This window comes from Ursus arctos, unplaced genomic scaffold (assembly GCF_023065955.2).
Source record: "Ursus arctos isolate Adak ecotype North America unplaced genomic scaffold, UrsArc2.0 scaffold_16, whole genome shotgun sequence".
Classification (NCBI taxonomy): domain Eukaryota; kingdom Metazoa; phylum Chordata; class Mammalia; order Carnivora; family Ursidae; genus Ursus; species Ursus arctos.
This window is the reverse complement of record NW_026622830.1, coordinates 23,218,275-23,231,317: the sequence shown is the minus strand read 5'-3', so window position 1 is coordinate 23,231,317 and position 13,043 is coordinate 23,218,275. Positions and strand designations below refer to the sequence as shown.

General features: G+C 39.7%; 1 protein-coding gene across 3 annotated transcripts in view; it reads right to left on the bottom strand.

Annotated features, from left to right (window-relative positions):
• The window catches only part of TRPC4AP (transient receptor potential cation channel subfamily C member 4 associated protein), a 67,150-nt gene that overhangs the window by 40,072 nt on the left and 14,035 nt on the right, over positions 1-13,043 (bottom strand). For 2 of the 3 annotated variants that reach the window (XM_026503348.4, XM_026503347.4), the window contains exons 3-5: positions 10,396-10,512; positions 4,466-4,523; positions 1,871-1,926 (exon numbers count right to left, since the gene is read on the bottom strand). In XM_026503348.4, coding sequence (XP_026359133.1) covers positions 1,871-1,926; positions 4,466-4,523; positions 10,396-10,512 — 231 coding nt within the window. Of the gene's footprint in view, positions 1-1,870; positions 1,927-2,313; positions 2,429-4,465; positions 4,524-10,395; positions 10,513-13,043 lie in introns of those variants that run through there. The other variant, XM_044385780.3, reaches the window with a different exon arrangement.

Below are 13,043 nucleotides of genomic sequence, written 5' to 3'. Positions count from 1 at the left end.
AGTTTTATTTGGCCAGCAGTACATTTTAAATTTGGAATGTAAGTGTCTTTAGGCAGGATATGCTTACTCCAGGTCAGCCACAATTTGCACAAGTTTCCACCCCAAAGCGGCACCATCAGACATTTCTTGGTTTCTGCCTAATTCCTGGAATTAAGCCAGATCAGCACAGACTTGGGCCATATCATCCTATGTTCTTCACATTTTGTTTCCTTCTCTTTCTTTCCTTTTTCTTTCTTCCTTTCTTTCTTGCATGAACTGTGTTTTGCTGGAATATTATTAACATTAGGTGTCATTAATAACAAACACCCTCAACAAACTAATGACTATATGGATGTTGCCAATGATGGAGTCATTACGTCATACACATGTCATCTCCTAAAATAAGGACAAGTTCTTACTGACCTTAGTTGCAAGAGTAGTTGTGTGTTAGCTGGACAGTTAACTTTTATGTTATTGGTCTGTCTGTGCCTATCTGTCCGCTAGCTACACGTGGCTACTGAGAACCTGAAATGTGGCTAAGTCTGAACTGAGATGTGCTCTAGGTATTAAAAAATCACTGGATTTTGAAAGCTTAGTACAAAAAAGGAGGTAAATATCCCATTAATAATCACTTATATTATTTACATGTTGGAATACTCTTAATATACTATGCTAAATAAAATATATTATTAAAATGAACCTCACCTATTTCTTCCCCTTCTTTTCTTCCTTTCTAAAAAAATGTGGCTATAAGGAAATTTAAAATAATCTAAGTGGTTCACGCTGTATTTTTGTTGCATGGCTCTGTTACAGATGCTGAACTGTGTAAGTGCTGAACCTACTTCCCTAGTTGTGTTGGCTGATAAGAAACTTGAATTCCAATCTGTGTCCCATCCAGACATGCGACAGATGATTTTTTAGTCAGCCCAATTCCTGAATACATGTTATGCCCTCACCTTGTTCTATACTTTTCTTTCTTACCTACTTCTAAATTTATGACTTATGATCTTGGTAGATTTTACCGCTACAAGAACTCCTGAAATCTCTTTCTGCATGAGTCAAGAAATGCAACGGAATCAAATGTTCCACTGTATTTCATAACATACAGGTTTTGCTTCTATAGGAGCATTTCCTTCCACAGGATTATTCCATTCTGGTGTGTATTACGTGCACTGCGTACAGGTGACCACATATGCCCTTAAAAGACAGGTACTGTGTCTGACAAAAACTAGCACTTGTATGTTGCTTTACAAAGTGCTTTCACATCTATCATCCCACTTAGTCCTCACAAGCCTACGATGCTAGTAAGGTTACCGACTGCACCCTACAGATAAGAAACTAAAGCTCAGGGAGGTGAATTAATAAGCACTGAGCCAGGAGCCAGAACTCCAAATCCAGTTCTAGTACTAAGTGCTAGGCTTCTTCCTTTCTACCAAATTGCTCTTTTATTCACCATTCTTTCCTTTTCAGGGGTCAACCAGGCAGAGTCTCCTGCTTAATACATTGGTGGGGCTTCTGGTTCCGGTTTTGTTTTCTAACAAGGAAAATGAAGGAACAGAAATAATAAAGAGGAATCTTAAAGGTTACACACACTCTTCCGGTATATGTATCCACTTGATAAATGATTGTTCAGTGTCTGCTTGGACACCTCCAGGGCTAAAGGAGATCACTACCTGCTAGAGCAGCCCTAACTCTTAATAATTTCTATGAAATTCTGCCTCCCCACAACTTCCGCCTGCTGGTCCTGGTTCACAGGCCCACACAAGTAAGTCCAATTCCCGCATGTCTGAGAATAGGTCTCACATCCACCACCCCCACTTTAACTTTCCCCTCTCAAGCCCTGCAGATGTGGTGGGCACATAAATGGGGCCCCAAGGGCAGGCGTACTTACACAGACACATGTATTATACAGGATGCTCAAACAGTCCTTGGACATTTCATCACTTACTGAAAGTGAAGGGGGAATAATTGGTTATTTTTCTCACTGAAAAGATGGCATAATAGAATTAAATTTTCTGAACCTAAGAACTGTTCCTCACAATCCCCTCCAAGATGATTACTTTCCTTTTAGCATACCTCTTTCCAGTCCTTGCTTACCAAAGATTTTCATGGTGCTCATCAGACCCTACAAACCAATCTGTATACTGATTTTTGGTTTGATACAGTAGCCGTTTTCTTCTTAAGCTCCACAGTCTTCATACTTTCAACCTATTGTGGTGTCATCTCTCAATAGCCATGTTCCCTTTGTAGTTTGCTTAGAATATATCCAGGGCTTGGGGGGCATTTTTGCTATTTAAATAGACTAAAAACAAACAATTTAATATATATATGTACCTTTTTCTGCTTTTGTTGCATTGGTTCCTCAAGATACATTTCCAAAAGCAGAAGTGCTAGAATCCAAAGTATAAGCTTCCTGATTGTACGTTATAAATTTCCACCGAAGGTTCTACTACCAGCAAACAAAAGTATCATTTTTATTGAAGACTCACAAGTGTGTTTGTTTTTGTTATTTCTGTTGGGGAAATGTCTTTTAACGCCTGACCTATTAACTCCAACAAAGAACTAGCTACTTCTGGGGCGCCTGGGTGGCACAGCGGTTAAAGCGTCTGCCTTCGGCTCAGGGCGTGATCCCGGCGTTCCGGGATCGAGCCCCACGTCAGGCTCCTCCTCTATGAGCCTGCTTCTTCCTCTCCCACTCCCCCTACTTGTGTTCTCTCTCGCTGGCTGTCTCTATCTCTGTCAAATAAATAAATAAAAATCTTTAAAAAAAAAAAAAAAGAACTAGCTACTTCTCTGTGAGCAGTAACGGGGGAATACAACAAAGGAAACAATTTTTATGATCCCTGAGCCTGGAGAGGATAAAACTGAGTATGAACCATCAATAAAGTGTTTTTGCTTGGCATTACTTTTATTTTTAAGAACTATTTCCATTCATTCCTATGCTGCCACAAACTCAATGTTAGGTCTCCCTCTGAGATGTCAATGGGCAGCCCTGCCAAGCTAGCTTGACCAGAAGGGTTATCTGATATAATCTGGAGACAATGCAGATGTCCCTTATCACTACCTTTCAACCTGTGGGGGCTTTTTTGTTTATCTCAAGACTTCAGAGCAGGTTGGAATACCAGATCAGTGTATCTCTGCATTTCTAGACCTTTCATTTTCAAAGGGAATTGCAACTCACTCATTCATCAAATATTTATTCAGCATCTACTCAAGATCAGATAAAGAATACACAGTGGTTAGCAAAAAAATAAAATAAGACAAAGTCTCTAAACCCAGTAGGAGAAAGAGAGAATAAACCCACCAACAATTACAAGATGCTACTTGCTATCAGTGTACACAGAGAACACGAAGAACCAATTTGATAGAGTACAAAGCTGAGACATCAAAGATGAATATGAATCTTCTTAACCACTGCTGCACATACAAATGAGGCCTTACATAATATGTTTTGTTTGAGTTAAGGGGGGAGTTTTTTTTAATTTAAAAAAGTATGTATTTTTCCCTTTGCCTCATTGCATCCGAGAGAGCAAGATGGGTCTCCAGCAGCTCTCCTGGAGAAACATCCTAGGAAGTTTGCCCAGGGTTCTCCTCCTTGCCACCTATGCTCAAACGGGTAGTCTTATCAGGAAATACAGCCTCAATATGGGCCACCAGTATTTAGGTCAGTACATGAAGGAGACAGGCTTCATTAAGTTGGATTAGGTGAACTTCTCTGAATGGGTCATCCAAGATACCTACCTTAACGCTAGCTCATTGTATATAAAAGAAAAATACTTCAACTAAACAAATATGTATGTGATGTTTGTAGAAGCGCATTCATCAAATGTTAAAAGTAATTTCTGGCATGTATGTATGTATGTATGTGTTTTTTGTGATCTCTGGCTGTCCCAGAGTACTCTTAATTTTTTTTCTTAATACAGAATACCTAAAAATAGTATTTGTAACATGTATAAGTTATAAAAAGGAATAATAGAATAATACCCACAGACCCAACACCCAGCTTAAGAAATAATGTGCTACCAAAACACTTTGACTTTCTAACCTTTACCATTTCTGGTAATGACTAAACTTTTTACCAAGAGCACATATCACCCTTACAACAACAAATATATACTTTTTAAAATAAAACAAACAAATGATCTTACCAGGTTATTCATTACTCCCTCAATTAACTAGATAGGAAAAATAAGAATTTCCAGAGAAAACACAAAAGCTGGGCCATGGACTATTAGAAACTACAACGATGCAATTTTTTTAGCCCAGTGGCTTTCACGCTTTTTCGTTTAAAGCCCCAGATCTGTATTTCTATCTAGTACAAAGTGAAGAGAGAGAGCTCTTAGGTGGGGGTGGAGAGCGTATGCTGCCGCTGAATGGAAGGCAGACCCTCACTGTTGAGCGAGGAGGGGAAAGAAGAGAAGCCCCTGGAACCACATCACACCAGCAAGCTGGGAAAGGAGGACCAGTGGCTCGCAAGTATACTTACTTTTCAGTTTCTGTCCCCGGATAGAGATTGTAGGCCTCATAAGAATTTCTACAAGGAGCTATATATTAAAAAAAAAAAAAAAAAAAAGAAAAGAAAAGAAAAAAAAAAGAAAAGAAAAAGGAAACAAAGAAAAGAATATTGGGTAAAATCTTCAAAATTAACTCCAAGCAAGCACAACTTATAAAACAATCTTTTGCCATGACAACTGATGACCCAGATATCTGTCATAGTACTAAAAGACCCTCTGCTTCCCAACACATCCAGAAGGCAGTGAGGCTCACAGGAATGAGCACTGTACCAAGGGTCAGGAAACCTCAGTCACAGCTCAGCCACCTAGTCCCCATGTCAACTTGGGCAAGTCAGTGTCCCTCCATGGCCTCAGCTTTCTCATTTAAAAAAATAAGCATGTTGGACTACATCATCTCTGGGATCCAATTTGGCTTTAATTTTTTAGAAGCTACAGAATGTCATCACTAGGATTCTTCTTTTGCTTTAAGAACATTTATGTTCTTTTACAGACATAAATTAATAAAACAGAATCTCAAAAGACACACCTATAAACTGTTAATACAGATTTCTATGGGGGATAGGGATGATATACATTCATTTTTCATTTTACATACTTTTAATACAACACATAATTTTTTGCTTAAACTCTTTACAATAAGAATGCATTTAAAAACCCATTCTGGTGAGACAAAGGACAGTTTATTATGAGAAAAGGGTCAATCCATCGGGAAGATTAACAACTATAAATACATGCACCTAACAACAAAGCCTCGAAATACATGAAGCAAAAGCTGACAGAAGTGAAGTAAACAGACAATTCAAAAATAACAGACACTTCAATATCCCGCCTTTAATAATGGACAAACAACTAAGCATCACCAAAGAAATAGGAAGACTCGAACATAATAAACCAACAAGCTCTAATAGACGTTTACAGGACATTTTGCCTAGCAAAGAATATACATTCAACTCAAGCACACGTGCAATATTTACCAGGATAAATCACATATTAGACCATAAAACAAGCCTCATAAATTAAAAGGCACTGAAACTATCAAAGCATATTCTCCAACCACAATGAAATGAAATTAAAAATTAATAACAAAGAAATCAGGGAAATTCACCAATGTGTATAATTAAAAAACAAATCCTAATAATCAATGAGTCGAAGAAGAAATCACAAGGAAAACTGGAAAATACTTGGAGATAGATGAATACAGTAAAACTTATGATACAGCTAAAGCAGTGTTTAGAGGGAAATTTATAGCTGTAAGTACCTATACTTAAAAAAACAAAAAAGAATAATCTCAAACCAGTAACCTAATCTTTCACATTGAGACAGTGGAAAAGGAGGTAGAAACCCAAAGCAAGCAGAAAAAAAGGAAAAAAATAAGAATTAAAGTAAAAACTAATTTAGTAAAGAATAGAAAATAACAGAAAATCAACTATATCACCACTGACCATACAGAGAACAAAAATTACCTTTCTTCTGATGGACACTTTTAACCACTATGTAAGAAGTACACTAAGCATCTTCGTATACAAAGCTTCATCTCATTTTGACTTACACCTTCATGAGAGATTTACAGAAATGTAAACAAGGCAAAATGGGTAATGATTTTTAAGGTTTAAGGCATACTACACCATTTTCAAAAGAGATGCCTCACTTCTCACAATCATCCAAGGTGTAAGATGCTCAACCACACAGAATATAAATTCACTTCCAGTGGAAGATGAACTAAGTCAGTGAATAAATTAAAAGTTCTTGAATGCCAAGCTATGGATTACACCTGGCCCACAGACATTTCATTTGGTCCACACCTACTGAAAAGCTGGGAGAAGTTACCCGTAAGAGTCTAGATTTCCCACATCCCCCAGGGCAACAGCAATCAATGGGCATGAAAGAGTCATTTCCCCCATCAAAGGGGCCACACTCTCCACTTCTCCGCAGTCCCTGTAGGCATTTAATTTACACAGATCATCTGACTTGGGCCTCCGTTGCTCTAGTAAGTTACCCACCTGACCCTGTACGCATCTGACTTTGCAAACTCGAGGATACACTTTTCACGTCAGCGTTGACAAAGGGGTGGCCTAACCAGCAGCACTCCCAATTATTCCAATTCGGCTGAGCTTTGGGCAGCATACTGAAGAGAGGGTTACTTTGGGCCTTGCTAGTGACTGGCAGAGGAAGAACTAAAGAACTCGGTCTCAAAAATACCTTTAGGAGCAAGATGACAAGGGAGTTCAACAAGAACAAATGCACCCAAGTTAAGGTAGGTGAAGAGAAAAAGGACCCAAGCTAAAGCTCGTATTTATGAACAGACTGAAGTTCCTGGAGAAGCTCATCTTCTCCAAAGCAGACCAAAACCTCACAAAATCAAGAAACTTTGATGCAAAGATGTCCCTGACAGGCATCTGCAACAGAAAACCGCATTTTCACTGCCAACAGGCATCAGGCTAGAGACCCACATTATTCTTTTTTCCTCCCATAAACTGGTTTCCATTAAATAAATTTTGGGACGCCTGGGTGGCTCAGTCAGTTAAGCAGCTGCCTTCGGCTCAGGTCATGATCCCAGGGTCCTGGGACTGAGTCCCACATCGGGCTCCTTGCTCAGCAGGGAGCCTGCTTCTCCCCCTGCTTGTGCTTTCCCTATCTCTCTCTCTCTGATAAATAAATAAAGTCTTTCCCCAAAAAATAATAAATAAATTCCTTGATGAACAATTCAGAGGTGAAGGGTCCCTCAAGCTGGCCATTAAGTCCACGCTACAGGACCACTGGAGCTGCTGAGGAGAGGCAATGCTGAGCGACAATTGGGAAATAAAGGCTAAGGCTGACGCTATGGGTCCAAACGTGTAACACTCCATCTTTACTTTCATGGCAAAGGCCTCTTTAAGGAAACAGTTTTTAAACTGCAATATAACATACCAACATAGCAGAGTATAACCCATAAACATAAAGCTCCAGTTTTTACAAAGTGAACATCATTCCTATACAGTCACCACCCAGATCAAGGACAGATATGGGGAGGGGGGGGAGTAGGATCCCAGTCCCTCACTCATTACATGGTGCAAAAATTTAAACGTATGCGATAAAAACTTTAAAATATCACAAAGAAATACAGACCCAGTTTATAATCCAACAGTGGGAAAAGCAAGAAACAAAGCTCTGAAGCCATAAAAGGAAAGACTGAGCAATCTGATAACCTAAAAAGTAAACCCTCCGACATTTAAAAGTACCATAAACAAAGTCAAAATTCATTTCTCAAACTTAGAGAAATAAAAATACAACACATATAACAAAGGACCTTTAAAAATTGAGTAATCTCAAAGTGCTACCATCTAAATGTTTGTGTCCTCCCAAAATTCACATTAAATCCTAATGCCAAATGGGATAGCATTAGGCAGTGGGGCATTTGGAAACTGATTAGGTTTGGAGGGCAGAGCCCTCATAAATGGGATTATGTCCTTCCAAAAGAGGCTCCTGAGAGATCCCTAGCCCCTCCTACTACAGGAGGACACAGTGAGAGGCTGGCAGTCTGCAACCTGGGCCTTCCCCACACACTAAATCTGCCAGTGCCATGACCACAGAAATCCCAGCCTCCGGTACTATGACAAATAGATTCCTATTGCTTAGAAGTTACCCAGCCTGTGGGGCGCCTGGGTGGCACAGCGGTTGAGCGTCTGCCTTCGGCTCAGGGCGTGATCCCGGCGTTCTGGGATCGAGCCCCACATCAGGCTCCTCCGCTATGAGCCTGCTTCTTCCTCTCCCACTCCCCCTGCTTGTGTTCCCTCTCTCGCTGGCTGTCTCTCTCTGTCGAATAAATAAATAAAATCTTTAAAAAAAATAAATAAATAAAATAAAATAAAATAAAATAAATAAATCTTTTTAGGGGCTCCTGGGTGACACAGCGGTTAAGCGTCTGCCTTCGGCTCAGGCGTGATCCTGGCGTTATGGGATCGAGCCCCACATCAGGCTCCTCTGCTATGAGCCTGCTTCTTCCTCTCCCACTCCCCCTGCTTGTGTTCCCTCTCTCGCTGGCTGTCTCTATCTCTGTCGAATAAATAAATAAAATCTTTAAAAAAAAAAAAAAATAAATAAATCTTTTTAAAAAAAATACGAAAAGAAGGTATTTTCTAAGGAAGACACACAGATGGCTTATAAACACATAAAAAGATGCCCAACACCAAGAGCCACCAAGACAATCAGCATCAAAAGCAGTGAGATACCACTTCACGCCCACAAGGATGGCTTAACCGAAAAACACAGATAACAACAGATGTTGACAAGGATGTGGAAAAATTAGAACCTGCATACACCATAAGTGGGCATGTAAAATGGTGCAGCTGCTCTGAAAAACAGTCTAAAGGGTCCTCAAAAGATTAAACTTAAGAGTTACCATACGACCCAGCAAACCCACTTCCAGGTATACACCCCAAATTAATAAAAATGTCTGTTCACAAAGCAGTGGGGCACAAATGTTAAGAGCAGCATTATTCTTAACAGCTAAAAGGCAGAAGCCCAAAAGTCCATCAGCTGACAAACAGATACACAAAATGTGGTCTATCCATCCATACAATGGAACATTCTTCAGCCATAGAAAGGAATAAAGTACTGATACATGCTACAACATGGATGAACTTGAAAACATTAAACTAAGTAAAAGAAGCCAGTAACAGAAGACCACATATTACATGATGCCATTCAGATGAAATGTCCAGAACAGGGATATCTACAGAGATGGAAAATAGAGTAAACGTTGCCTATGACAGGGGTATATAGGGGAGTGATAGCTAAAACATATGGAGTTTTTCCTGGGGTGATAAAAATATCTTAAAATTGACTGTGGTGATGGTTGCACGTATCTATGAATTTACCAAAAACCACTGAATTGTATACTTCAAATGGGTGAATTGTATGGTATGTGAACTATATCTCATTAAAGCTTTTTAAGAAACTGAAGAAATACCATTTTTCTATCAAGTTAATAAATACTTAAAATTTACTTAAAATGTACCATTTGGTAAAGGCGGCTACTGGGGGCTGGTAATGTTCCATTTCATGATTTGGGTGGTAGCGACAAAGGTGAAATTATTTTGTGATAATTACTGGTATACTTTTCTATAAGCAAGGCTTCAATAACACAGTCCATAAAAGCACACATATATACACTGTGTTGGTGATGGTGCAGATCAACAGACACTCTTATACTTTGCTACTGGGGATGTAAGCTGATAAAACCTCTTAGGTATATAATTAATGAGTTTATAAACAATAAAGCACACATAAGTTTTGATCCCACAGGTATATACTCCCATGTACAAAAGCCTTTACTGCAACCTTACTGTAAAAGGAAAGATGTGAGAAAACTCTAAATGCCCATCAATTGGGGCATGGGTAAAAAAATTATGATATAATTATACCAGGGAATACTATATAGCTATTTAAAATAATAAGGCAGATTTACATATACAGAATCTACCCCCAAGCTAGAGAATTTACATGGAAAAAGCAAGGTACAGAGCAGTGTATCTGTATACGGGGTATGCCACCTCTATGTGGGGAGAAAATAAACCTAAGGTGAGGACAGTGGGGGTTATTTACACACACACACACACACACACACACACACACACATTACCACAGAACATCTCTGGAGGGACACAGAAAAACTAGAAATCACAGCTGCCTCTGAGAAGGGGATGGGGGATAGGAGACACGCCTTCCATTTTGTGAAGAAAAAGGTGGATATATTATTAACTCAAATAAATCAATTCTTCTCCTGTAAAAGCTATGATGCTTCAACACAGGAGAGGGCCCCTGAGCTTCTGAAGACTATAAATTCTGAAATGTCTCGTTTCTCCCATTTCAAGAGTTAAATATTCAAGCGGTTAAGCTGTAGTAATAATGACCAACTACTTACATCAACACCTCCAAACAGGTCAAAAATATAAGTATTTGGATAAGTGGTTTCTTGGGTAAGTTTCCTCTCTTCAGTAACAAATGCCATAGCCTCCATGGAGAGAAGAGGAGAAATTTCCTAATTTAAAAAAAGTATACAGACAGACTTTCAGTTTTAGTATCCAAGAGGAACCACGCACCAAAACATCAGTTTGCATTTTAGTCACAACCTGAATGCCCATGAGCCCAAAGATAGCCCCCAATGAACCACAATAGAAACAAATAATAATCTTACAGAAAAGCTAATATGACGATCAAAATCTGAATAGTAACAATAGCTCACTTATTTAATGCTTATTATGTACCCGGTACGGTTCTAAGTACTCCATGCATGACTCCTTTTAATTCTCACAAACCTACAAGATAACAGTAATTTATCATCCCAACTTTATAGATAAGCAAACTGAGATACAAAGAAGTTGTCAAGGTCACACAGCTGGTAAGTAACAGAGCCAGGATTTAAATCTAGGAAGTCTGGCTCCAGAGTTTGCTCTTACAGAAGAAAAAGGAACTATCTGGGGTGAAGCATTTGGTGGGAAGAATCCAGGACCCTACTATTAGGCTCTCTCTTCAGAGATCTTGAGGGAAGATGGCACACGATGGGCTAGAGCAGTGGTTCTCACACAGTGGCGAACATCAGAATCACCAGAAAGACCTGTTAAAACCCATACTGCTGAGTCCCACCTGTAGAGTCTCTGATTCAATAGGCCTGGGGTGGGGCCTGAGAACGTGCATTTGTAACAACCTCCCCAGCGCTGCTAATATTGCTGGTCCAGGCACCACACATCAAGAAAAAGCAGAACTCGGGGTGCCTGGGTGGCACAGCGGTTAAGCGTCTGCCTTCGGCTCAGGGCGTGATCCCGGCGTTATGGGATCGAGCCCCACATCAGGCTCCTCTGCTATGAGCCTGCTTCTTCCTCTCCCACTCCCCCTGCTTGTGTTCCCTCTCTCGCTGGCTGTCCCTCTGCCGAATAAAATAAAATAAAATCTTTAAAAATAAAAAAAGAAAGAAAAAGCAGAACTCTTACAGATAACCTGTAACATGCTGGGCACTGGGGTTTGATACTTTAGCCCATCTAATCCTTAAAATAATTCAATGAAGTGAGTATAGTTTTACTCATTTTATACGTGAAAAGCAAAATCACAAAGCTGCCCAGGCTCACGTAATTAGTGACTGAACCATTTACTAAAGACTGAACCCCTTTCTCTGGGTCTCATTTTTCTCAACTATAGAACTAGGATGTAATTCCTGCTGGCAACATAGTACAGTGGAAGCTGGTCTTAGAGGAAGACGAAGACAAATCTGGGCTCATCATGTGACAGCCACAGGCTTTGGGTGGGTTATTGCTGAGGCTGTTCTTTCACAACTGAAAAAGGGAATTGTAGAAGACATCTGCGTTTGCTTGCCCACTATCTCTTTATCTCTTCTTCAAGTAAAAGCCCCATTTCCTTGGGGGAAAGGCCCCTCCCCACTTTCCACAGAGTTCTGCTGGGGTTGCCACCAAGCACCAGGAGCAGGTGACCAGGCTTGGCCAATAGTCTCTCATCCCCCTCACCTCGGTGGCTGGCCCAAGTTGTAGAAATGTCACCTTACAGCTGTGATTACATGGAGGAACATGAGGCCACACACAGATGTCAAGGTAAGAAAGTACAGCTTAACCCTGTTCAGCCCCTGAATTCACACATATGCTCTCCAGTTATGCGAGACAATAAAGGATCTTTTTTGCTAGTCTGAGTGGGTTACTGTCACTTGCAATCAAAAGTACTCTGGACTAAAACAAGTATACCACGCATGTCAGAGTTACCATAAGAATTAAATAATCCTTGTACACAGGCTTCAAAGAAGCATGTGTTGGATGAATAAAGAAATAGTGATCATGCATCAAGAGCAAGTATTCACAAATGTTAATTTCTCTCTTTCTTCTACCCCACATTCAGAGATTTTGCAGGAATCAAGTGTAATAATGTACAATTCCTTGCAAAGTTTTCAAACAAATGTAAAAGACTCTATTTCTATCCCATTCAGACTATATTAAGAATACAAAACACCTTTTTTAAATTAAATAAACTTTTATTTGGAAATGATTTTCAATTTATGGAAAATTTGTACAGACAAAACATCTCTTCTTAAAGGGAAAGTTTATTTGCTGCCTACTATATTTTAGAATGACTTATGTGATATAATAATCAAAACTTTACCTCTGAAGAACATTATATCAAGTTTCATTATGATCAACTATAACTTGCATGAGTTTTAACTGCAGCTAGTACTGGTGATCTAAATTCAAATTTGGACCTATCCCCCAAGCTAAAGTTTGGATACCATAACTCCAGACCTACTGAACCTGAAACTCTGGGCGGGCGCGTGAGGGCCAGCACTGTTTTACCAAGCCTTCCAGGTGATTCTGATACACACTCAAGTTCGAGAACAGGTGCCTTAGCATCTCTCTGCACTCTTCCATCCCTCTCCCAACCATCAACCCCAGTTCCTTCATCTTATGTTGGTCATAATGGATCGACAACCACAAGGCCACTTCCTTGAACCTTTAGCAACATGGGAGTTTTAAAACTCCTGCTCAAGAAGAATGTCATCACAATCCCGGGACACAG